This window comes from Equus quagga, chromosome 4 (assembly GCF_021613505.1).
Source record: "Equus quagga isolate Etosha38 chromosome 4, UCLA_HA_Equagga_1.0, whole genome shotgun sequence".
Taxonomy (NCBI): Eukaryota; Metazoa; Chordata; class Mammalia; order Perissodactyla; family Equidae; genus Equus; species Equus quagga.
The window spans coordinates 25,641,424-25,666,699 of record NC_060270.1 but is presented as its reverse complement, the minus strand read 5'-3'; the positions used below and the strand labels follow the sequence as shown (position 1 = coordinate 25,666,699).

The following is a 25,276-nucleotide window of genomic DNA, read 5'->3' as shown; positions in this document are numbered from 1 at the left end:
AAGCTTGCTCCCCCACCTTTTTTTTTTTAATACCATCTTAACAACTTTTAAGCATACAGTTCAATAATGTTAACTATATTTATGTTGTTGTACAAAAGCTCTCTAGAACTGTTACATCTTGTAAAACTGAATCTCTATACCCAATGAACAACAGTTCTCCATTTTACCTTCCCCACAGTGGAGGCTTACTAATTTTATTGATATTTTAAAGGAACCAGCTTTTGATTTTCTCTCTTGATTTCCAATTTTCAATTTCATTCATTTATGCTTTTTGTTTTTTTTTTTTTTTTCGGTGAGGAAGATTGTCCCTGAGCTAACATTTGTGCCATTCTTCCTCTGTTTTGTATGTGGGATGCTGCCACAGCAGGACTTGTTGAATGGTCTGTAGGTCTGTGCCAGGGATCTGAACTCACAGACCCCAGGCCACCAAAGTGGAGCGCGCAAACCTAAGTGCTAGGCCATTAGGTTGGCCTGTCTGCTCTAAATTTTATGATTTCTTTCCTTTTGTTATTTTGGATTTAATTTCTTTTTTTCTAGTTTTGTAAGGTGAAAGTTGAGATGATTGATTTGAGATCTTTCTTCTTTTCTGATATATGTATTCAGTGCTATAAATTTCCCTCTAAGCACTGTTTTTGTTGTGTCCCACAAATTTTGATGTTGTATTTTTATTTTCATTTAGTTCAATATATCTTTTAATTTCTCCTGAGATTTCTTCTTTGATTCATGTGTTATTTATAAGTGTATTGTTTAATCTCCAAGCATTTTGGGCTTTTCCAGCTATTTTTCCATTATTGATTTCTAGTTTAATTTCGTTGTGGTCTGAAAGCATATGTTGTATGATTTCTATTCTTTTAAATTTGTTAAGCTGTGTTTTATGGCCATGAGTGTGATCTGTCTTAGTGAATGCTCCATGTGAGCTTGAGAAGAATGTGTGTTCTGCTGTTGGATGAGCAGTCTGTAGATTGCAGTAGCCTTTTTATTGGACTGGCTGTAGTAAGCCTTGTCCAATCTATATTTCAGATAGTTTCTATGGTGATCTTTCACAAATGAGATTTGTACTTCTCACTCCCCTACTAAAACCTCTTCAGAGGTTCCTTGTTGCCAAACAACTAAAATGTGCTCTTTTGCCTGGGCTGGAAGAGCCTTCTTAATCAGCTCCCCTCGTATCTAGCCCCTTAACACAGGAGTCTAAGCCCCTCTCCCCGCTTCATCCTTTAAGCAATTCAAATTACTTTAGTTGCCCAGGTCCACTATGATTTTTTCTATTACTTCTGTATGTGTTATCTATACCTGTAATATTCTTTGTGGGAATCTACTGTTTGTCACTTCTCTGCTTGAAAACTTTCTCTTTTGTGTAATTTTGATTATGGTAACTAACTTATTTTGCATTTCTTTACTTGAAAGACTATAAAGTCTCTTTTCTGGATCCTGCCTTTTAACTTTGTGTTCTCAATTCCTGGGCTATATATAGTAGGCAATACTTGTATTTTTTGAGTGAAAATACATTTTTTTTTAAATTTAGGAAAAGTTTAAAGTGAAATGCTCTCAAATCCTAAGCTTTTATTTCAGAGTTTTGACAACTACATAAATGTGTATAACCCACAGCCCATCAAGATACAGAATATTTCCATCATCCTAGAAAGTTTCTTTGTGTTTCTTCCCTGTCAATCCCCTCCACAACAATTTGTTCTGATTTTTTTCCCCCATCATAGATTAGTGTTGTCCCTTGAGAACTTCATGTAATTGGAATCATATGTAACTGTTGTGTCTGGCCGTTTTTGCAGCTTATCTGTGTTGGTTGCGTGTATCAGTAAGTAGTTCATTCCTTTTCATAGTTGGTTAAAATTCTGTTGTTTTATTATCCTAAAATTTGTTTATTCATTTCCCTTTTTTATGGTTATTTATGTTATCTCTGGTTTTTTTTCTTTTTTTTTTTTTTAAAGATTTTTAAAAAATTTTTTTCCTTTTTCTCCCCAAAGCCCCTCTGGTACATAGTTGTATATTCTTCGTTGTGGGTCCTTCTAGTTGTGGTATCTGGGACGCTGCCTCAGCGTGGTTTGATGAGCAGTGCCATGTCCGCGCCCAGGATTTGAACCAACGAAACACTGGGCCGCCTGCAGCGGAGCGCGCGAACTTAACCACTCGGCCACGGGGCCAGCCCCTGTTATCTCTGGTTTTTAACCTTTATGATTAAAGCTGCTATGAACATTCTTGTACAAGTCTGTTTTCTTTTGGGTACATTTTTATAGAAGTTAAATACTTTTTCTTGTGTTTTCATTTTGTTTGCTCTAGTGTCTGTCTTTGTGTTAGTGTCACAGTATCTTGATTGTTGTATCTGTTACAGTAAATCTTGAAATCAGGTAGTATATGTCCTCCGCTTTTGTTATTCTTTTGAGAGACTATTGTGACTATTCTAGGTCATTTGCATTTTGGTATAAAATATAGAATCAACCTTTCAGTTTCTATAAAAGGAGCCAGCTAGATTTTGATTGGGATTGCATTGATTCTATATATTGACTTGATGAAAATCAACATCTGAACAATAGTGGCTTCCAATCCATGAACATAGTGTATTGCTACATTTGTTTAGGTTTTCTTTAGTTTATCTTAGTACAGTTCTGTGGTTTTCCGTATAAAGTTATTGGACGTAATTTGTTAAATTTACCCCTAAGTATTTCATGCTTTGGATACCGTTGTAAATGGTATTTTGAAGAATTTCATTGTCTGATTTTGCATGATTGGTATGTAGAAATACAGTTGATTCTTCTTGTATTGACCATTCATCCTGTGTCCTTGTTTCCTGTACTTACTAATTCTAATAGTTATTTTGTAAATTCTTTAGGTTTATTCATGGTCATATTGTCTGATCATATTGTCCATACATTTTACATCTTCCTTTCCATTCTATATGTCCTTTACTTCTTTTTCCTTCCTTATTGCACTAACTAGGGCCTCCAGTACAATACTGAATAGAAGTAGATATCTTTGCCTTATTCCTGATCTTTAGGGGACTGTGTTCAGTTTTTCACCATTTAGAATTGTTTTAGCTGTAGGTTTTTTATAGATGATCTTTATTAGGTTGAAGAGTTTTCTTTCTAGTTTGATAAGGTTTTTTTTTTTTTTTAACTATGAAAGGGTGTGTAACTTCATCAAATGCTTTTTCTGTATTGATTAGATGGTCATATGATTTTTCCCCCTTATCTTAATATAGTGAATTACAGTGATTGACTTTCAAATGTTAAACTAACCTTGCGTTCCTGGGATAAACTGCACTTGATCATGATGTGTCATCCTATTTATATGTTGCTGGAATCAGTTTACTAATTTTTAGAAAAATTTTTTATGTATATGTTTGTGAGGGATATTAGATTTCTTGTAGTATCTTTGTTTTAGTTGTACTAGCCTCATTATAAGTGAGTTAGGAAGTATTTCTTCTTCTTTTTTTCTGAAAAAGTTTGTGATTGGTATTATTTCTACCTTGAGTTTTCTTGTTGGGAAAGTTTTTAATTCCAAATTTAATTTTTAAAACATATATAAGGTTACTCGGATTTTAAGTTTTTTTCTTGAATCAGTTTTGATAAATTCTATTTTTCAAGAAATTTGTCCATTTCTTCTTGTTTAATTGAACAAAATGTTTCATAATATTTTCTTATTCTTTTATTGTCTAAAGGATCTATAATGATTTCTTCTTTCTCATTACCGATAGTGGTAATTTGTCTTTTTCTTGGTTAGTCTGAGTAGAGATTTATCAATTTTACTGGTCTTTTAGAAGAATCAAGTTTTGGTTTGTTGATTTTCACTATTCTTTTAAAATTTCATTTGTCTTTACTTTCTGTTATTTCCTTCCTTCTACTTTACTTTGTTTTTAATTAGCTCTTCTTTTCCTAGCTTTTTAAAGTACAAGGTTTAGATGACCTTTCTGCATTTTTAATGTAAGCATTTGAAGCTCTAAAAGTCTCTTAAGTTCGTTTGTGATTTCTTTTTGGCCTGTGAATCAATTAGAAGTATTTTGTTTAATATCTGAATATTTTGAAATTTTCCAGATATCTTTTTGTCATTAATAGAGAATGTACATTGTATGACTTCAGTCCTTTTAAATTTATTGAGACTTATTTTAGGGCCCAACAAATGATTAGTTTGTGAATGTTCTATATTCACATGAGTATTCTGGCTGTTGTTGAGTGGGTTATTTTGTATGTGTCAGTTAAGTCATTGCCTAGTTGTGTTCTTTAACTCTTTTATGTCCTTACTGATCTACTTGTTCTTTAATAGTTAAAGTCTCTTTTCAGAAAGACCCAGTTCAAAAATTATATGTTGCATTAATTGTTGTGTCTCTTTAGTTTTCTTTAGTCTGGGTTAGTTTCACACTTTTAAAATTTTATGATCATAATACTTGAAAGTTAGAGACCATTTAGTTTTGTAGACTGTCTCTCAGTTTGGGTTTATCTGATTTTTCCTCTTAATGAGATTTAAGTTATTGTCTTTGGCAGGGATATTGCAAAAAGTAATGCTCTGTTCTCTCCCCATTCCATTCTAACAGGTGGCACGTGATTTCTTTTTGCCCCATTATGATGGTGGTTCTCTTTGATCAGTTGATTGAGGCGATATCTGCCAGGTTTTGCCACTGTAAAGTTAATCTCATTCCTCATCACACTTTTTAATTAATTCATTTATTTGTATTAATATGTACTTAGAAGTTTTATTCACTGGGTTAAAATTTATTACTATCCTTATTGTAATGCTTGGTTTAAGATTTGGCCAAATTGAAGCCTCTTTTAGCTGGCTTCTATGTTCTTTTAACATGTCCCATCAATCTTTGAGTACTTTCTTGCCTTCTGTCATAAGATATCTTAGGCTTATCTTACGTTTTCTTGCCTCAACCTTGCAATCAGCCATTTCTTTAAGGAGCCCTAGTTCATTTTAGTGGAGAGTGGTATTTAGAAGCCAAAATCTGGGTGCTCACTGTGCTGCTCATTGCTGTTTGGGTATAGCTGTTCCCAGACCTGTCAATGGACAAAGCCAGAGAATATATGTATATGTGTAATTATATACATTTATATATATATGTGTACACACATTTACATCTATAATTATCTCTATATGTATCAGTATTGAAAACCATGAGCTCCCACTGATACCTCCCATTACAGTCTCTTACCACAGAGTACATCTTAGTTTTCTCCCTTCTGTGTTTTATAACTCCCTTGTTAGACAATGAGCAACTTGGCTTCTATTATTCTTAATATATTTACTTACTTGATCAGACCCTCCACCCCTACCTCCCATGTGTAACCATTTTTCTTTCAATGCCACCCCCTTCCCAGACTGATACTGTCTTCAGTCTACCAAGGTTTCTGTACTCCATGGCAGTGCATGCCACTCACTGTCCCCTACATGGATGCCTTTCTCCCCCTGCATGTACTGTGACCACTTGTACTGGCCCTCATCACCACTTGGAGCCCTCCTTATACACTGTGCTTGTCCACGCCCACTATTTGATGCCTTCCTCACCCCACTTAGCTTCTTGCACCTTACTCCAGGCTGCCCACCCCCCACAACATAGACCCTTCCTTAGGCTACTTGGGTTCCAACACCTCATGCTGAGCTGCCCTTCTATGTGGAGAACCTCCTTCCCTGTTTAGACTCTGACATCTTGTTTTGGGCAGCGCCCCCCCCCCCCCCCCCATACAGATGCCCTCTTTATCCTGTCTGGGTTTTGATACCTTGTTCTCCTCTGGCTTATGGCTCTAGGAGTGAATGGTTCATGGAGAGTAAGTGGATAGGGAGGAATGGGAAGGGGAAGGGACAAGATTTATCCTTTTACTTTTTTTTTTAATTTAAAAATTATATAGATTATAGGAAGTTGCAAAAATAGTACAGAGAGGTCCCATGTACCCTTCACCCAGTTTGCACCAGTGGTTACATTTTATATAACTATAGAGCAATCTCAAAATCAGGAAATTGACATTGCTACAGTATGTCCAATGTTGTATACTTTATCGCACATGTAGATGTGTGTAACCACCACCACAATCAAGATACAGAATTAATCTGTGATAACAAAGATCTCTCTAGTGCTACTCCTTTGTTGTCACACCTTTTCTCCCCCCACCCCAAATCCTAACCCCTGCCTATCTTACCCCTGATCTGTTTTCCATTTCTGTAACTTTCATTTTGAGAATGCTACGTCAATGGATTCATACAGTATGTGACCTTTTGAGATTGACTTTTTTCGCATAACATAATGTCCTTGAGAGCCATAGGAATTGTTGTGTATATCAATAATGCACACGACATTGTTGTTCCTTTTTATTATAGAGTAGTATTCTATGGTATGGATGTACCACAGTTTAACCATTCACTTATTGAGGGACATTTTAGTTGTTTCCGTGTTTTGGCAATTACAAATAAAGCTACAGATTACAGATGAATATCATCTGTAGGTTTTTGTGTGAACATAGTTGCATATATCTCCAAGATAAATACCCTATCATACCCATACCACCAGATATAATCACACCTAACATTTTGGTATACGTACTTCTGTGCTTTCTAGATACACATACCATGCATCAGATCATGTTGCTTTTTATCTACTCTTTTCACTTCCCAGCATATTTTGAACTTTTCTCAACTCCTTATTCTTCTAATCCTTCTTAAACGTCTGCTCGATAGTCTATATTTGTGGATAATCCATAATTGAGTCCTGTTACTCCTAATAAATAATGATAAGTGGGAGTCCATTCTGAGAATGAATCAATGAAGTCTCATACTTTATACCAAATGGGCAGAATTTAGGATTTGTGTAGCGTTGCTTTATAGTAGAACATAATAGACATGAGAAATTATATCCCTTACTTCTTACTTATGCATTCCTGCTGATAAAGCAGAGTGGTGAAGGGCAGGTCTTGGTATCATGAATCTGTATTTTTGAATTAAAGGGAAGACATTGATCTAGAATATACGTCCCTAGGTCCCCAAAAGTGTGAAAACTTGTTACCAGGCCTTTCACCCTTTCTAGTCTGTGTGCTTTTTTAAAACCTTTGAAAACCAGATATTGAACATACTAATGGTTTTCTCCTTTTATTTGCTCATTTGCTTGGAGGTCACAAAGAGCTTTATTTCATATTAACTTTTTCTTTTTTTGTGAGGAAGATTGGCCCTGAGCTAACATCTATTGCCAGTCTTCCTCTTTTTGCTTGAGGAAGATTGTCTGTGAGCTAACTTCTTTGCCAGTCTTCCTCTATTTTGTATGTGGGACACCTCCACAGCGTGGCTTGGTGAGTGGTGTGTAGGTCTGTGCTGTGGATCCAAACCCGGGCCACCGAAGTGGAGTATGTGAACTTTACCACTATGCCACCAGGGCAGCCCCCATATTAACTTTTTTTGTTAATTCAAAACACAAGGTTGAGTTTCAAGGTTTCTTAAATTGTTAATAATCGTTTAGGTTCTGTAACCTATGTAAACTTAATAGTGTTTTGTGACAGTTGAAGTAAAAGTTCTTCATTTGTGATAACTGCTAGTTTCCAGTATTTATCTTGACCTTACCACTGTAAATCAGTCACCCAAATTCAACTCTGTGGACCTACGTTTTCAATGGCAATCTATAGACCAGCTTTTGAATGTCTGTAGTTTATTTGCTAGAACTTTGTTTTCTAGTACGGTAGAAATTTGAATTAAAATTAATGTTTTAGTTCCTCAGTCTCCTTTGCCACATTTCAAGTACTCAGTAGCCACATGTGGTTAATGGCTTCTGTATTGGGCAGCATAGGTAAATAACATTTCCATCATTGCAGAAAATTTTATTAGATAGCACTGGATAGCACTATGTGAGAAAGCTTCTCAGCTCCCAGAAACTGAATTTATTTCAGAAGTTTGAAAATAGTATTTGGTTTATCTTTTTTATTCTTATTTCCATTCAAGAGGAGTTGGGAAATCATAACTCTTTATATCTTTATTTTTCCACGTTGTTGGTAAGCATGTTGAAGAGTCAAAACCATGTATGTGTTGACAAAATAGAACAAATTGTAATTCGTAGTGATATATGCCACATTTGTTTTCTGGAAAATTATTGGATTTATCACTTGAACAACAAGATTTTATAAATTAGCTATAAAAATCATATTCTAGTCATATAATGATATAAATTGTAAAATATTTCAGATATTTATAATTCCTGAAAAAGTACACTGTATCATTCGTTTAGCATTTTATCTTAGTCACACATTTCTGTGCTATAAAACAGTGTGAATAAAATTGTCAGCTTCTATGCATTTTGTATTTGTGATTATTTTGTTTAATGGCCTAGGAAACTCAAAAGGTATTTGGCCATTGTTATAAGACCTCTGTTTTGTTTTTTAGTTTTTAAATATCCTTAAATCCTGTCATTACTTTAAGGAGGGTTGTTTAGATATTTTCCCAAATACCTCTTGCTCCAGTCAATAAAATCGTAATATTCTGATGGTAAGAATTTGAATATACATCTTACAATGGATAACTTTTTCCCTCCTATTTTAAAAAAAGAAAGGAATCATTTTACCCATTTCAATGTTTTTAAGGTACTTTTATTTTTACCACATATTTTATGCTCTGGTTTAATTGCAGAATTGGATTGCATTTATTGGTGACAGATGATCTTTCCCAATCGTCTTGGAAGGTGACAAATCTGTTTGCCTTTGTATTTATTTGCTTAAATAGTCATTGGTAGGATATGTTTCTTCCTTTCTTTCTGGCTAACTTTCAACTTGTTATCCCCATTACATTGTATACTTTTTCAACAAAGTCATTTATTGGTTGTGGCCAATTCTTATTACCGTTGCGTTTGTTTTAGGGTTTATTTGAGAGATTCAGGAGTAGTCTTGTTTTGTTCCTTGACCGTTGGGTCCTTATCTTTTGAGGTGATTGTTTTGGTTTTTATTGGGGGTGTATATTTTAAGAAATGTCCCTCCCCACCCTGCCCGATTCACATACTTTTTACTTCAGTCTACTCTTTGGATATCATTTTCAGAAGTAGATTTATTAATTGAGCTCATTTTAAGGAGAATAGATGATAATTTATATCAACTCTGTAGTTTTTTTTGGTGTGTTTGTGAGGAAGATTGGCCCTGAGCTAACGTCTGTGCCAGTCTTCCTCTATTTTGTATGTGGCACGCCACTACAGTGTGGCTTGATGAGTGTTGTGTAGCTCCACTCCTGGGATCCAAACCCGTGAACCCTGGGTCGCCAAAGCAGAGCACATGAGCTCAACCACCTCGCCACCAGGCCGGCCCTGTTTTTTTTATTTAACAAGATTTTACTCACCTGCCGTCTCACTCTTAGAAAGTGTCCTATTTAATAGGAATTAATATTTGAGCAGAAAACATGGAGTGAATAATCATGCTTCATAGTTTTTCCTGGTAAGAGTCATGTTATTGCTTATTATTATTGATTTCAGCTCACCTGGTAAATAGATGAATCAAGGTATCTCTTCTAGTGGATTGTTTTAGGGAGCTAACCTAGAATGATCTGTTTTTCAGTATCCTCCCATGTTCTTACAGTTGTTTGACTGAATTTATCTTTTTTTCCCCTCAGGTAAACATAAATTGTTAATAGAAGATTTCTTTCTAGATGACTTTAATAACAAAGCCAGTCTCCTAACACTTTTTAATATAGTGCTGTCTGATCTTTGATGTGTAATTGATTGATCTGGAATTGTGAGACAGTGGTACTGAATGAGACTGATACTCTCTCGCTTAGGTCAGTAGATCACAAATTGGAAATCATTATGGACAAGGCTGTGATGGGATCACTCTAGCTAGATCAGTCTCAGAGATGGCTACTTTGTTTTTTTCATAATTGTAGGTGTAGTTTATTATAAAAAAGACTACATAGTCTTTGTAAAAATTACAATACTACAGAAGAGAACAAAGTAAAAAGTAAAAGTTCCTTGTTTCTAACACTTGTCTACTCTAATTCCAAAGAGATAACTACTAATATTGATATCTTTCTGGAAGTTTTTAATTTAGAAACAAATATAGAGTGTATGTGTACTTATTTCTATATACTATGTTTTGTAAATGTATCTATTTTATGAAAATACACAAATATTTTGTTTCATGTAAATTAGATGTTATTTGTATGCTTTTGAAACTTGCATTATTCATTTAATAACATATCTTGTAGAAATTTCAATGTTATTGCATATAAAACTGGCTTATTTATTTTAATGATTGATTAAATGGTGTGCCTTACTTTATTTAACCACTCCCCTATTGATGAATATCTACAGTATTGCTAGATTTGTTTGAGTGAAATAGTGTTGAAAAGATCATGCTTGTATCTATAGATGTATAGATAAATTTATATATAGATCTAGATGTCTATATATGCAAGCATGTTACTTATATCTATATACATTTGTAACACTGTTTCTCTGGGTGTATATCTTTTTATTGAAATATAACATTCATAGAGAAAAGTGCACAAATTCTAAGTGATGAATTTCCTCAAAAGTGAACATACTTGTGTAACCACTACCCAGATCAAGACATGGAACATTGCCAGTATCCCAGAGGCCCTCTGCCTCTTCTGTTCCTCTTAGTCACAACCCTCCTCTGATTCCTAAGGATAACTACTACCCTGATACTTTCATCATGGACTGTTAGTCTTACCTGATTTTGAATTCACTATAAATAGAATCATGCACTATCTGATTTCTTTTTTTTTCTTTTTTTGAGGAAGATTAGCCCTGAGCTAACATCTGCCACTAATCCTCCTCTTTTTGCTGGGGAAGATTGTCCCTGAGCTAACAACCGTGCCCATCTTCTTCTACTTTATATGTGGGACGCCTGCCACAGCATGGCTTGATAAGCGGTGCGTCGGTCCGTTCCCTTGATCTGAACCGGGAAACCCTGTGCTGCCAAAGCGGAGCATGGGAACTTAACCGCTACACCACTGGGCCAGCCCCCATGATTTCTTTATTTTACATTGTTCATGAGATATATCCATGTTGTTGCACGTAGTAGTAGTTTATTATCATTTCTGTATAATCGTCAGTTGTGTGAATATATCAAAATTTATTCATTCTAGTATAATAGGCATTTAGATTGTTTCAAGATGTTGGCTATTATGAAAAGTGCTGCTGTGAATATTCTTGGATGTGTCTTTTGGTGCATGTACATGCTCATTTCTTTTGGTTGTATACTTAGGATTCAATTTGCTGTCTATGCGTATGTTCACCTTTAGTAGATGCTGTCAAACGGTTTTCTGAGTGGTTTTGCCCATTGATACTGATTGCCCCATGTCCTTGTTATGTGGTATTGTCAGTTCTTTCAGTTTTACCCATTTTAGTGGTTCAGTAGCAGTATTGCAACATGATTTTAGGTTGCATTTCACTGATGACTAATGAAATTGAGTACCTTTTCATGTTTAGCGGCAATTTGAATATTTTTTTGTAAGGTGCATATTCACCTTTGCCTTTTGTCCATTTTCCCGTTTTCTGTTTGGTTGTTTCTTTCTCTTACAGATTTGTATTTCTTTATCTGTTGTTGGATGTATATATGTATGTGTGTGTGTGTGTATATATGTCAACTATCTTTTCTACTCTTTTGATAAACAAGTTAATGTTAATAAAGTCCAATTTTTAAGTCTTTTCCTTTTGGTTAGTGTTTTGTATATCCTGTTTAAGAATTCTGTGCCTACCCCAAGGTAATGAAGATATTTTTCTTGTTAATTTCTAGAAGCTTTATGGTTTTCTTCTCCCGTTTAGATTAACAATCCATTAGGAATTGATCTTTTGCTGATGATGTGAGATGAGGATCAAGATTTCTTTGAGGGCTTTTTCTTTTTTTTTCTTTCACTCAGAAATTTTTTCAGTTTCACTTTGCAGGCTTAATCTTTCAGTTCTTATAACAACTTTTATACTTACCTGGCAGGGGAGATACCATGATCACAAACAACTTTAGTATATTAAGATAATGATAAATAGATTTTTCTGTGACTAATACTAGGGATTTGTATTAAGACTGAATTTAATATCTTTTTAAGATTATAAAGTAACACATACTTGTTGAGAAAAATGTAAAAAATTTGAAACTATAAAGAAGATAAAAATTGCTGTAATCTTACTACTCCAGGATCATAACTACTAACATTTCATTAGCAGTTTAGTGTTTTCTTTTTTGTTTGTTTTTCTGTGTATGTATTTGTGTTGGTATAACATTTGCTGCATTTGTATTTGTGTTTGTGTAAAATTGTAAAAATATGTTTATCTATATATATATTTATCACTTAACCTTAAACATGAGCATTTCACTTTGTCATTAGTATTATTCAAAAGTAATATTTCTAATAATTGTATAATATCTTATAGCTGTATTATAATTTCTCTCTATTATTGGATATTAGTCTTGCACTTTTTTTTTACTATAATTAATATTGTGATCTTATATGTAGACATTGTTGTCATGTGAAATTATTTCTTCAGTATAGATTTCTTCAGGCTGTTGATATACACTGGCCAATTTGTAGTCCACAAAAGTTGACCAATTTGACCAATTCGTTCTCCCTCTAATAGTGTATGAGATTCCAAACTTAATATCTTTATAGATGATCTAGAGTAGGAAATCTTCGTGAAATATAATTTCTAGATTTGTATATGATGTTGTGGGAAAAAAGACACCTGGACTTGGTCTTGGGTTGGAAATGGAGAAGAAAATTAAAAGATGTCTTTAGACGGGAGGCTAGGAGAATACTGTAGTCCCCTCATATCTGCAGTTTCATTTTCTGTGGTTTCTGTTACCCACAGTCAATTGCAGTCTGAAAATATTAAATAGAAAATTCCAGAAATAAACAATTCATGAGTTTTAAATTGCGTGCTGTTCTGAGTAGTGCGACGAAATCTTGAGCTGTCTTGCTCTGCCTCCACCTGGGACGTGAATCATCCCTTTGTCCAGCATATCCTTGCTGTATATGCTACCCACCTGGTAGTCACTTGTAGCTGTCTTGGTTGCAGTATTGCAGTGCTTGTGTTCAAGTAATCCTTATTTTAATTACTGATGGCCCTGAAGTTCAACAGTGGTGATCCTGGCGGTTTGGATATGCCAAAGAGAGGTTGTAAAGTGCTTGCTTTAAATGAAAAGGTGAAAGTTCTCGAGGTAACTTTTATTACAGTATATTGTTATAATTGTTCTATTTTATTATTGTTGTTAATCTCTTACTATGCCTAATTTAAAAATTAAACTTTACCATAAGTGTGTATAGGAAAAAACATAGTATATATAAGGTTTGGTACTATTCGTGGTTTCAGGCATCAACTCGTGGCCTTGGAACATATCCCTTGTGGATAAGTGGGGGACTACTGTATGGCATATTAAAAGGCAGGGAGTTTGGAACAAGGTTCTGATGTGAAAGGAAAGATTAATTTATTTTTAGCAATATTAAGTTTTAGATAATAGGCTATCTAAGTGGAGATGTTCTGTAGAAATTGGTAACTCTCTGTCCAAGCAATTACATATGTGTAATTGTATAATAATAGTTAATAGCCATAAATATTTGTTTAGAACTTGAATGTTTTCAAGGTGCTCTTTATGTAATCTCATTTGATGTGTATAAGCTGGATATTATTACTAGCACTAATTAACTAACAGTTGAAATGATTATGATAATGAGTGGCATCAAGAATCTGCTATATAATGCTCTGTACTGTAGTTGATACTTTACATATATAATCTCTTTTAACTACAGAAATTCTTGAGGATTATTCCCTCCATTTTACAGATGAAGAAAATTCCAAATGATTAAATTTTAGGTGTTCAGTCTCACACTGCTAGTATTACTATTTGGAATTAGATTGTATTTCTTCTAACTCCTAACCTACGCTTTCCTTGTTTTTCACACTACTTCTGGAAGCCAAGTTTACCCAGATAGTAATTGGAAGAGATAGGATCAAAACTCAAGTCTTATGCCTCACCTGGATATTCTTGGCATTTTGTTCACTTTGTTATTTTTAAAATTATTTTCTTTCCCTTTAGTGGTAGTTGTTCTAGAACCATTGGAAATTCTTTCCATATTCTGGCAGCAATCAAACTGTAGTTCGTAAATGGGAAAATAAAATGTGTTCATGTAAAAATCATTTGTAAATGTTTGAAAAGTTTAGATTTATCAAGAAGCAGTTATAGTAGTGGAAATAACACTGCACTGAAAGACAGGATCTTGGTTGAAGTCCTAGTCCTGAAGCTTAATAGCTTGGGTGAGACACTTACCTCTCTGAGGGTTTAGTCCCCTTATTAGTGGCATGAGGATAAGAAATAATTTGTAGATCACAGTAGCTAGGCTCTCAGTTACTGAATTTGGAAGACTTGGGTTTAAATTTTGGTTTCCCCTCTTAATTAGTGGGGTTTTAGACAAGTAACTTTTCTGGGCCTTAGTTTTCTTATTTTAAAAATGAGATGAAAATACTAACCTCACAGTGTTTGTAGGATTAAATGTAACAGACTATACAGTCTGGAGACCTTGTGACACCTCCCTCCCCCCCCCACCATTGTACGCTCAGCACCTAGGACAGTGCCTGGCACATAGCAAATGTTACCTAAATCTTAGTTTACTGTGCTCAGGAGGAGGAATCATAAATTTATAGAACACCATATAAATGCTAAGTATTTTTTTAACACAGCTTTATTGAGGTATAATTGATATACAAAAATATGCACATATTTAATGTATACAATTTGATAAGTTTCGGATGCTAAGTATTTTTGTAGTTAGAAAAGTCAAAGTTGAGAATAGTTTTTTAACTTTTATTTTGAAATAATTTTAGGTTTATAAAAAAGTTACAGAAATAGTACAGAATTTACATAAACCCGTCACCCAGCTTCCTCCAACATCAAAGCTCATTCAGCTGTAGTACAGTTATCAGGACCAGGAACTTAATGTTGGTATCAGAACCAGGAACTTAATGTTGGTAAAATGCTATTAACTAAACTATAAACTTGAGTTGAATTTCATCTGTTTTTCCCCTAATGTTGTTTTTCTGTTCCAGGATTCAGTTCAGAATCCTTTGTTCCATTTAGTTGTTGTTTCTTCTGAAGTCTCCTCCATTCCGTGGCAATTGCTCAGTCTTTCCTTCTTTTATGACCTTGACACTTGATGAGTATTGGTCAGTTATTTCGTATGGTGTCTCTCAGTTTGAGTTTGTCTGATGTTTTCTCATGATTAGATTGAAGCTCTGAGTTTTTTGACGCTCCCATAGAAGTGATGTTGTCATCTTCTCAGTGCATCATATCAGGGAGAACAAAATGTGGATATGTCTTACTACTTGTGATATTAACCTTGACCCTTTGTTAAGGTGGTATCTGCCAGTTTTCCCCACGGTAAAGTCACTGTTTTTCCCTTTGTAACCTATCTTGGAGGAAATTCTTTGAGTCTAGTTAAATATCCTGTTTCTCCTCACATTTTTACCTATTGATTTTAGCATCCATTGGTGGACTCTGCTGGCTGTAGTTATTAATGTGGTGTTTGCCTAATTGTGATTTTGTATCTTCCCCATTCCTTCTGTATTTATTTAATTGTGGCTCTCTCTTCTCCCACCTTTATTTTTTTCAATTATTGCAATTTATATGAGTATGGATATTTGTTTTATTCCGTGAGTTACAACTGTCATTATTTATTTTGTTGCTCAAATCATTCCAGCTTTGCCCATTAGGAGCTCTTTCACACTGGTGCTTGAGTTCTTTTGACGTGCACTGATCCTTTTTCTGGCACTTTAGCTTCTGGCACCACGAGATGTTCTGGGGTCATCTTCTGTTTTCTCCTGCCCCAGCTCTGGGATCAGTCATTTCTCCAAGGAGCCTCAGATCCTTTTATTTGGATAATAGTATTTGGAAACTAGGTTCTGGGTGCTCATTGTTCTTTGGTGCTCTCAGCAGACAGAGCTAGGATGCACATGAATGTCTACTAACCTGCACATGTACACACACACTAATTTCTTTATGTTGGTGGGGCCCAGGCCTCTGTTCTAAAAGAGAGTGAATGCAGAAGAGGAAGGGAATGCAAAAAGTGTGGTGGAGATGTATCGAGATCAGCGGTTCTCAAAATTTCTAGTCTTGGAACCGCTTTACTCTTAAAAAATACTACAGACTCCCAGTAGCTCTTGGTTATATGTATCATTTACCACTTTAGAAATTAAAACTGAGAAACTTAAAAACTTGTTTATTAATTTATAAGTAACAACAAATTCCATTACATGTTAACATATAAATTGTGTGTGTGTGTGTGTTTGAGGAGGATTGGCCCTAAGTGAACGTCTGTTACCAATCTTCCTCTTTTTTTTTTTCTTTTGAGGAAGATTGTCACTGAGCTAACATCTGTGCCAATCTTCCTCTATTTTATGTGGGATGCTGCCAAAGCATGGCTTGATGAGTGGTGTGTAGGTCCATGCCCAGGATCCAAACCTGTGAACCCCGGGCCACTGAAGCGTAGCGTGAAAGCTTAACCATTATGCCACCAGGCCAATCTCACATAACATATTTTTGATGAAATATGACCCTATTTTCTAAAACAAAAACTTTACTGAGAATTTGTTTTACAGTTTTACAGATCTGTTTATTGTCTGACTTAATATAAGAAAACTGAATTCTCATGTTTGCTAATACATTCAGTGTATGTTAGCATCATATGTTAGTTAGCTTCTGGAAAAAGGCCGCTATATACTCATGAGAGGAGGGTGACAAAAACAGGTATTATTATGAAAGTACTTTTGGTCTCATGGACTACCTGAAAGAGTATCAGGGACTTTCAGGAGTTCCTGGACCACACTTTGAGAACCACTGATAAACTCTTACAAAATGAAGGTATGTGTTTACTAGAAGGTTGGATCCAGAAGAACTACCAAGAGGAATAGGAGAGAACTTAAATCATGATGTTGTGGAAGTCTGAAAGAATAGAATTTCCAGGTAGGATGGGTAGGGTGGGGGTGGTTAGCACTATTTCAATTAAGAAAACCTGATTTGATCACTTTGTCCACCTGGTCTTATAGTGATGTAAATTATAAGATGCTGATATAGCAACCAAAATGCAGATTTATAGTGAGGAATACCACAGGGAGGTAGGCTAGAATGTTTGTTATGAACTGTGGATCCCTGAACCTTTTCCAGATCAGAGAGTAGCTATAGGCTTTCTCAAACCCTAGCAAATGTAGCTCCCTTCAAAACTTTGCATGCAGTCACGGGTCAGGCAGAAGCGGGGAGGGTTATGGTTCATCGTTGACTCAAAGGCCTGTCCATCAGCATGCTTGCTGCTCCCTGCCCTATTCTGTGGCTTGCTGAGCTTGGAATTAGAAATCTTCCCGTTGACTGGTTACATTTAACTATTCTTGCCAAACTAGCCTGGATATACACAGATACACACTTAGTCTTAAATTTCTCTTTTTCTGGACTCCTTGAATACTCGCAAATAGTGCTGACAGTCTTTTTTTAGACAGTACGTTTGCACTACGGTTAATTGTGTTATATCTTTCTTTTTACATTCAAACACCTGTTAGCCTTGTGGTCACCTTGATTCAGCTTGTTTCCTAGGCAATATTTTGGAACAGTTTCCTTCTAGTGATAGTTAAACAGATCCTTTTTGTGTGGCTATATACTACTTTTACTCTCAGAATAACTATTTCTCTAAAATTGGGGGCTGTTATTTTATCTATACGCTTACTACAGATTATTCTTTCAAAAAGATTGGCCATAAGAAGAAGGAAGTTGTTGGAAAATTTTGATCCTTAAGAATTTGTTTGATGGGGAAATTTAAGTGTGCTTTTAGGCAGAGAAGAAATAGCTGGTGGAGTGAGGGAGATTTATTTTGGAGAGTCAGTGAAGCAGTAGAGCCTTGGGAAAGGGTAGGAGTGGAATCAGTAGCACAGAGAATAGAGGAGAACACGGACACCTTCTTGTTACTCAAACTGGGGTGGGAAGATGAATGAGAATACAGGCATACTTAGACATAATGTGACTTTGGTTCCAGACCACTTCCAGATTTGGAAGAAAGAAATAAAAGGGGGGTATACAATAAACCTGCAGCTCTGATTAGGTCCCTTGTTTCATCCATGAAGCCTTTTGCAGTTATTTCAAATCTCATTAACTTCTCCGTTTGATTCCTGCCCTTAGTCCCTGTACCATTCATTTAGGCTGAGCCTGACGTGTGCTGTCTTGAATTATTAGGGTGTTTTTTGGTAATACATCAAAACTCCCCATCTACGTTTTAAAAGGACATCTTATATTTAGAATGTATTCTCAGTATCTAGAATTATGCTCTGAACATATTAGAATCTCACTAAATTTAAACCTTTTGTTGTATTATTTTAGACTGACTGGAGTTTAGCGTATAGCAGGCATTAATAGCTATTGAATGGATACATAAGTGAAAGCTATTATGGAAAACACCAAAGAAGAATATCCTGTTTTCAGATATCAAGATAAGATACTGGTACATTAAATAGGCAAATAAGAAAGTAGGATAGTTGGTTTATTTTGGGGCCAGAAATGAAATAAGTCTTGAAAAAGAAAGTCATTTTGGATTCTGGGCTTGAGTTATTAGTGACTAGAATCGAGGGAAGGAGTTTTACAATATAGGGAGGTTTCTTTGTGTTTAAGGTTGGAAAAATAAAGAGAGAGAGATCAAAAATGAGAAAAACATCAAGATAATTCAGAGAGAGATTTTAGAACTAGCAAGAAGGAACCAGCTTGGGCAGTGGCAAGGGGTGAGGAAGCTTGACACTATGGGATTCTGCCTCTTCTAAGGATGTTGGGGAAGAAGTTAGATGAGTATAGAAGGTAGATATGACAAGGGAGTCAGGCCTGATGGCTTCCCTAGTCCCAGAGTGAGAGGCCCAGAGGAAGCGTCAATTGGTGGATGAGCTGGGGTCTGAGAGTTTTAGTAGAGAAATGTCTCAGTTTAGTCAAATCTTAGGACAGAAGGATGGGTAGGGTGATTGACAGTATTGATGGTGTTTCTGGGTAGGTAGTGAGAGTAGTGTTGAAATTTAGGCGCTCAAGTTTAGGCATGAGGTAACACGTGGGCCTAGGTGAAATGGTAAAGCCTAAGTGATGGAGAAGAAACCAGAGGTTTTGTTTTTTTTTTTTTTTTAAATATGTGATGTATTTCCTAGTCTGTTGGTTTTCTTGATACTCTCATGAATATGTTTTAAAATCCAGCAAACCAGTCTTTTCAAATATCACACATCAGCAGATGCCTGCTTTGATTAATTATACTTTGGTTTATTTTAGGTGAAAAGTAACACTGAGAACTTGATTTTCTTTTAATCATTCCTCAAGGAAACAGTAGACAACTTATGGATGAAGTATTGTCTCTTTAGTTATGCTTAAGAAGTTTTCATGTTTTTATAGTTTATTGTAGTTTTCCTTGGGCCAAAGGAGACTTAAGTTTTCCCAAACTTTTGGCAACTCATTCTTTCTAGCTGTCTTATCATCATCATACCCATCTCACAGTGTCTGGATTTACCAACATCTTTTCTAAGCACCTTAGGCTGGACCATATATGTTAGTGTGTGGTCATGTGATTTATAGAGGAGATTACTGTGTTCCATTTATTAGTGATGAGCCTATTGGGGCATTCTAAAAAGGTAACTTGCTGTGTGCTTATTGACCTTCACAATGCTTTAATTCCTTGATACTTCTAAGTTTGGGTCTGTGCTTTCATAATGTTTAAAGTGCCTTATATTGGAAAATGCTAGGGCTAATATGACCACTTTCCGTGTATGTGGAAATAACTAAAAGGTTCGGTACATGTATTAATCTTTTTCACTGTTTGCACATAAAGGCTCTTCCTTACTTTGAATAGCTGCTAATTGCAGAACTTATTTGTGAATCTGTCTTACACTTTACTTGACACTTGCTAAAAAGAGTTCCTCTGTTTCTTATTGCTGCATGCTACATTTTCATGGTTTCTTTGCAATTTATAAGCTGACAGAAATGTCGGAACTACTTTTTGGTGTCCCTGCAAAATATAGGACGGAGCAATTCAACAGCTGCTAAGATAGTCTGTTATTTCTCTTTGTCTCATACCCAGCCCAAGGTGTTGTATTCTAGTAAACATTACTTCAGAGATGGTAACATGTCTGCATTCCAAAGCCTTTTTGGTGGTGATTTACCATTCTGTTTTATGTTCCAAATAATGATACCAAAAGAAACCATAAGAGTGGTCACTAGTGCTGTTCTGTAACCTGAGAGAAAGAATTATGTATTAGCTAAATAATCATTTACATTATGCTTTTGTGCCAAAGAGTCTCCTTGATTTGCAATTCTCACACTGCATACATTTCAGGAATTTATGAAAGCTTCTGATTCCTTATTTTGTCAGTCTGAAATCTCTGGCTTATGTTGCGTTTTCCTCATGAACCCTTTCTACACAGCTGTGTCCTCCAACATTATGCTATGAATCTATAAGATGTTTATAATCTTTGCACCATATTTTTTAGTATATTTTTAAAAATGTAGCCATTAGCACATTGTACTTTCTGGATTATTATCAAGGATTTTTGTTTTTAAGCTTGTAAACAACAGAATATTTCTCAGTTCTGGAGCCTAGAAGTGCAAGATGAGGGTGCCAGCATGGTAGGGTGAGGGCTCTCTTTTGGGTTACAGACTTCTCATTGTGTCCTCATATGGTAGACGGGTCAAGGATTTTTAATGTATTTCATAGCCTGTTCAGTTGAAAGTTTCTTAGTTTTAAGATTCTTGTGTTTTCCTTTCAAGGATGGATTGAAAATGTGGCAGTGAGGAGTGGATGACTGACTGAGCACCATCAATTGTGATGAGAAGTGACACTACTACCATTAGTGGCTTTAGAACCTTGGTGTATTTTTTTAGGAGTCCTAGACAATTCTTTTCATATCTGTGAGAACTGAGGTCTAAATTGTTGACATTTGAATGTTTCTTATAGTATTTCTCTACTTATGGTGCAGTTGCCATTGTGTGTTATACATAGCAGCAGCCTAAAACCATGTGCAATTCTGTAAGCACATGTTTGGTGATGGTTTATTGTAGAGGCCAGGAAAATGCTGGCTCAGATATTGTCAAAAGTGTTGAGCTTAAAGATAATTACATTTTCATTGTTAGTTTGTCTTTCTTTTCTTTTGATGTGATTACCTTTTAGAATTTTGTGTTGTTTCATGATATTTTGTTAATAGAGGGAAAGCCCATTGTGAAGTCTGAATACCCCTTTTATCCCTTAGTGTTTTGTTGGTTTTTGGAATTTAACGTTTTTTTGTGCTGTTAACTTCAACATCAGTTTCCTTAAATGTGGGAATGAAATTGATGTTACTGTGTCCTGACTTTTGCTTTATTCCATTAGGTCTTTTGTTTGTCTTTTGTAAGGACATCTTTAGTCTTTTTTCCAGATAGATTTTTGTAAAATCTTAGTTTATCCCTCAGTTTATGTGCTCTTGGTTCTTATTTTTCAATTGCCTATTAATGAATTCTCCACGTACTACTGACTTGGGTGTGCGTGCACGCTCGTGCACACACACACACACACACACACACATAATCATTCTGGGAGCACTTATATGTAGTTTTAGCAAAGGATTAAACATGCAATGGCTTTTTGTCACAATGAACTTTTTGTTTATTTCTAAAATTGGCTTTTTTTTTTTAACAGATAAGTGTAAAGCAGGAAATTACTTTTACTGATGTATCTGAGCAACTGATGAGAGACAAAAAACAAATCAGAGAGCCAGTAGACTTACAGAAAAAGAAGAAACGGAAACAACGTTCTCCTGCAAAAGTAAGAGAATATATTAAGGTGGTGGTCCCTAACCTGTTAATCCTGAACTCTTGGTCAATCTTAAGGGCAGGGACCTGGCTGGACCGTAAGGCAGACATCAAAGTCTCACTTGGTTTAGTAAAGCTGGAATGTTGGATCAGCTTCACCAGAAGGAAGGAGAGGATGCATACCTGCAGGGAGGTAGTGGGCCATTGCTTTCAATTTTCCCACTTCTCTTTTACCGTGTCTTTTTTCTAAAAATAAACTTTTCTTGCCCCATGTCTCTCTTTTCTTTAAAAAACTGACAGATGGTATGTAGTGCCCTTGCTTCTCATTTCTATTAGTTTTACTTATTTTAATATTATGGTTTCAGGAAAATGCACTACCATTTATTCATCAAGAAAAGGTTGTGGGATACCTGTACTAGAATATGAGGTCCATGAGGACAGGGACCCCATTTTATTCATGGCTGTTTCCCAGGAGCTTGAAATAGTAAGCATAATAGACTCTCAGTAAATACTTTATGAGTGAATGAATGGATTAGTATATAGTCAAGTAACCCAGTAGATACTATTAGGAATTTCCTGCTTTCCCCCCCTCTTCAGTACAGTGATAGTTGACTATATGTAGCATTTTGGTTATTCCTAGGAGGTCTCTGAACCATTTGCAGTGTATTTACATCTTTATAGTTATTTTTCGTCTTTTGTTCTCTCCCCTCATATAGTGAAGGCGGCTTTTTTAAAAAGATCATATTATGACTTTTTTATTTTGATGGCTACTTGCTTTGCATTTGCATTGTGATTTAAATCGTAATCATAATCATCATCATTATTTGTATATTTTGGATACTTTTGGACTCAATGATGTGTTGGAGCCAGCTTGTATTGGCTTGCCAGAACTAAGTTTTCAGGAATTTTGCAAGCCAGTACTAAAACCATTGAGAGCTTAAAATTAGCCATGCTGAGACTATTTGCGCCATGGAAATCAGCAAACACTTTGCAAGCCACTGATGCCTTAACCTGTTGTTTAGCATTCACCAGCACACCACTGATTTTGGGATATGTAAGTATGCCTAATATAGAAAATTTTGAAAACTGTAAAGACTAAAGTAACCCATAGTCACATTTCCTAGAGACAACTACCTTAATTCTCTGCTATATTCCCTTTCTATCTTCAAATTCGTATATTTGGATAGGTACATTGATTGAATTTCCTGATTTTTAACACTTAAAGTACGTGTAAGCTATTTTTACGTTTGTTATTAAAAGTTTTTATAAAGATTTTATTAGCTGCATAATATGTTGTATTTTGATATATTCAATGATTGCTATGTTGTTGGAAGTTGTATTCTCTTTGCCTTCATTTTAAATCATGCTACTCTTAAAATATTTGTATATAGATCTTCATGCATTACTGAATCAAAGGGAATGAGCTTTTAAAAAGGTTTCTTGACAGTGTTACTCTTTCCAGAAGTGTTGAACCAGTTACATTGCTACCTGCAGTGGACCTAAGGTCCACACTCTCACCAGCCTTGAGTGTGAGGTTTTGCTTTTTTGTACCTTAAAATGGACATCTGATTATAGTTTAAATTTGAGTTTCTTTAGTTACTGGTCATACTAAACTTGTTTGGTTTTTTTCATAATTATTTGTGTTTTGTGAAATCCCTTCCTCCCTCTCTCCCTCCCTCCTTTTCTCCCTTTTCTTGGGGTTAAGGTTTTTCTCAGTGATTTAAATGATACTTTTTTGTTTGTTTTTTATATTGACAAATCAAATTCTTCATATATAGCACAATAACAGGTTTTACAGAAAAAAATTATTGAAAAAATTGTCATAGTGATTGATTATGTTACTTTGGGTTCACTGCTGGTCTATGGGGAATCTATTTCATATCTTTAAAAACAACATAATATATATAAATTCTGCATTTTCCTTGATATTTTATTGCCATGTTTTTCTGGTTCTATTCTTGAGGGTAATGTATTCCAAACTTTTGGCTAAAACTCTGATTATAATCTTCTAGTAGGGTATTATTTGGAATCTTTATTTGCTGATATGTTCTAGGTGTTTATTAATACAGGTCACATTTTTACAGGGTTTAAGCTCTTTTGCTTGTCTGATTTGATTAGTTAAACTCATTTGTAATGTATTACAATATTTCTAAGTATTATTTAAGTATTTATATATCTATGTAGTTGCTAGATGAAAGATTTGTTCTATTCTAAGGTTATTGTATATAAGAAAATGTTTTGGGGCCATCTTTTTAGGGAATTCTTGGGAGGGTAAAATGCCTAGAAATAATATATGACAGACAGGGGTTTGAGAATAACAAAAACAATTATTTTTAACTTGTCCTGGCGTATTACATGTGACAGGACAGGGGCTTGTTGTGGACTGTTGTTAACACTGGTCTGCAGTCTCCAGATGAATGGTGTCTGTGTCTGGAGTCAGAACTTTGTGGTGTGACCAGTGAGTTATTTTGCATTCTCTTGGACATGTGTTTAATAATTCATGCTTCAGATTTTTCGTTAAAGTAACTCTTTTGGCCCTTTTGTATGAAAAGAAAGAAAAGCTTATCTCACGTTTATAAATCCATGCATTACTTGTTTTAAATTCCTTAAAAAGCAACTTTAAATTTCTCAAAGAATTATAATTTATTATGCTTAGAGGACTCCACTCTCCCCCAACACCTTTCCCCAATCTTGAATTTTGCCGTTATGAATATTTTGAGTATGTGTCACCATTTTGTCATATTAGATTGGGGATCTGTACAGGAAATGAAACTAAAGTAATGTGATAGACTTTTTAAGAATCTCAGAGTTTATACATCTATATAAATGTGGTTCCCTTCAAGCTAAGCCTTGTGGTGAGAAGTACTGTATTGTTTTATCATCTTTAGCTGCCATGGATTTTAAGCAATAATTGCTTTCTGAGCCTTTGTCCTATGGCAAAGTCTAGTCATCTTAAAGTAGATTTTGCCAGAATACATTTGGCAACATGTCTGAAGAAGAAGAAGGTAATCAAGTTAGGGAATGTTTATCTAGGTCAAGTTATTTGATACTGTCATGGAATAAGCTGTTTTATGAAAGTAAATTTTCTACATAATAAGAGCTTGTCCCTTTTAAATGTCAAATTTTATTTTAACTGCTCTGTTGGAAATCTTTAATATGTTGTTTTCTTTTTAAATATAGTGCATTTGAGCATGATTCAGCTTTTAATGTCTTGGGGGTGATGTTGTAAACATTAAAGAAAAATCATATGTATTGTAATGAAGTCCTCTGGATGGAGTGAGATATTAGGGCTTTTTTCCTTCGTCACCCTGTAAACTCCTGACTGCTAGCTAGACTTTAAGTGTTTTTGACCGCTTGCCGTTGCTTCGCTGTCTCATTCCTTAATGACATGCTGTTCATTTTTACAGTGTTATACCTATATGGCCATTTAATACCGTGTTGCATTGCCCCTTTGAATTTTTTGTTTTGTTGTGGATTAGGACTACAGAGAACTAAAGTTATTAGTAATGTATGAAAAGTCTTAG

The 25,276-nt window shown here is 35.1% G+C and overlaps 1 protein-coding gene across 5 annotated transcripts in view; it reads left to right on the top strand.

Annotated features, from left to right (window-relative positions):
• Positions 1 to 25,276, top strand: part of ZNF148 (zinc finger protein 148) — a 120,372-nt gene that overhangs the window by 53,203 nt on the left and 41,893 nt on the right. For all 5 annotated transcript variants that reach the window (XM_046658782.1, XM_046658777.1, XM_046658780.1 and 2 more), the window contains one exon: positions 21,640 to 21,765. In XM_046658782.1, the coding sequence (XP_046514738.1) occupies positions 21,640 to 21,765 (126 nt within the window). The remainder of the gene's footprint in view (positions 1 to 21,639; positions 21,766 to 25,276) is intronic.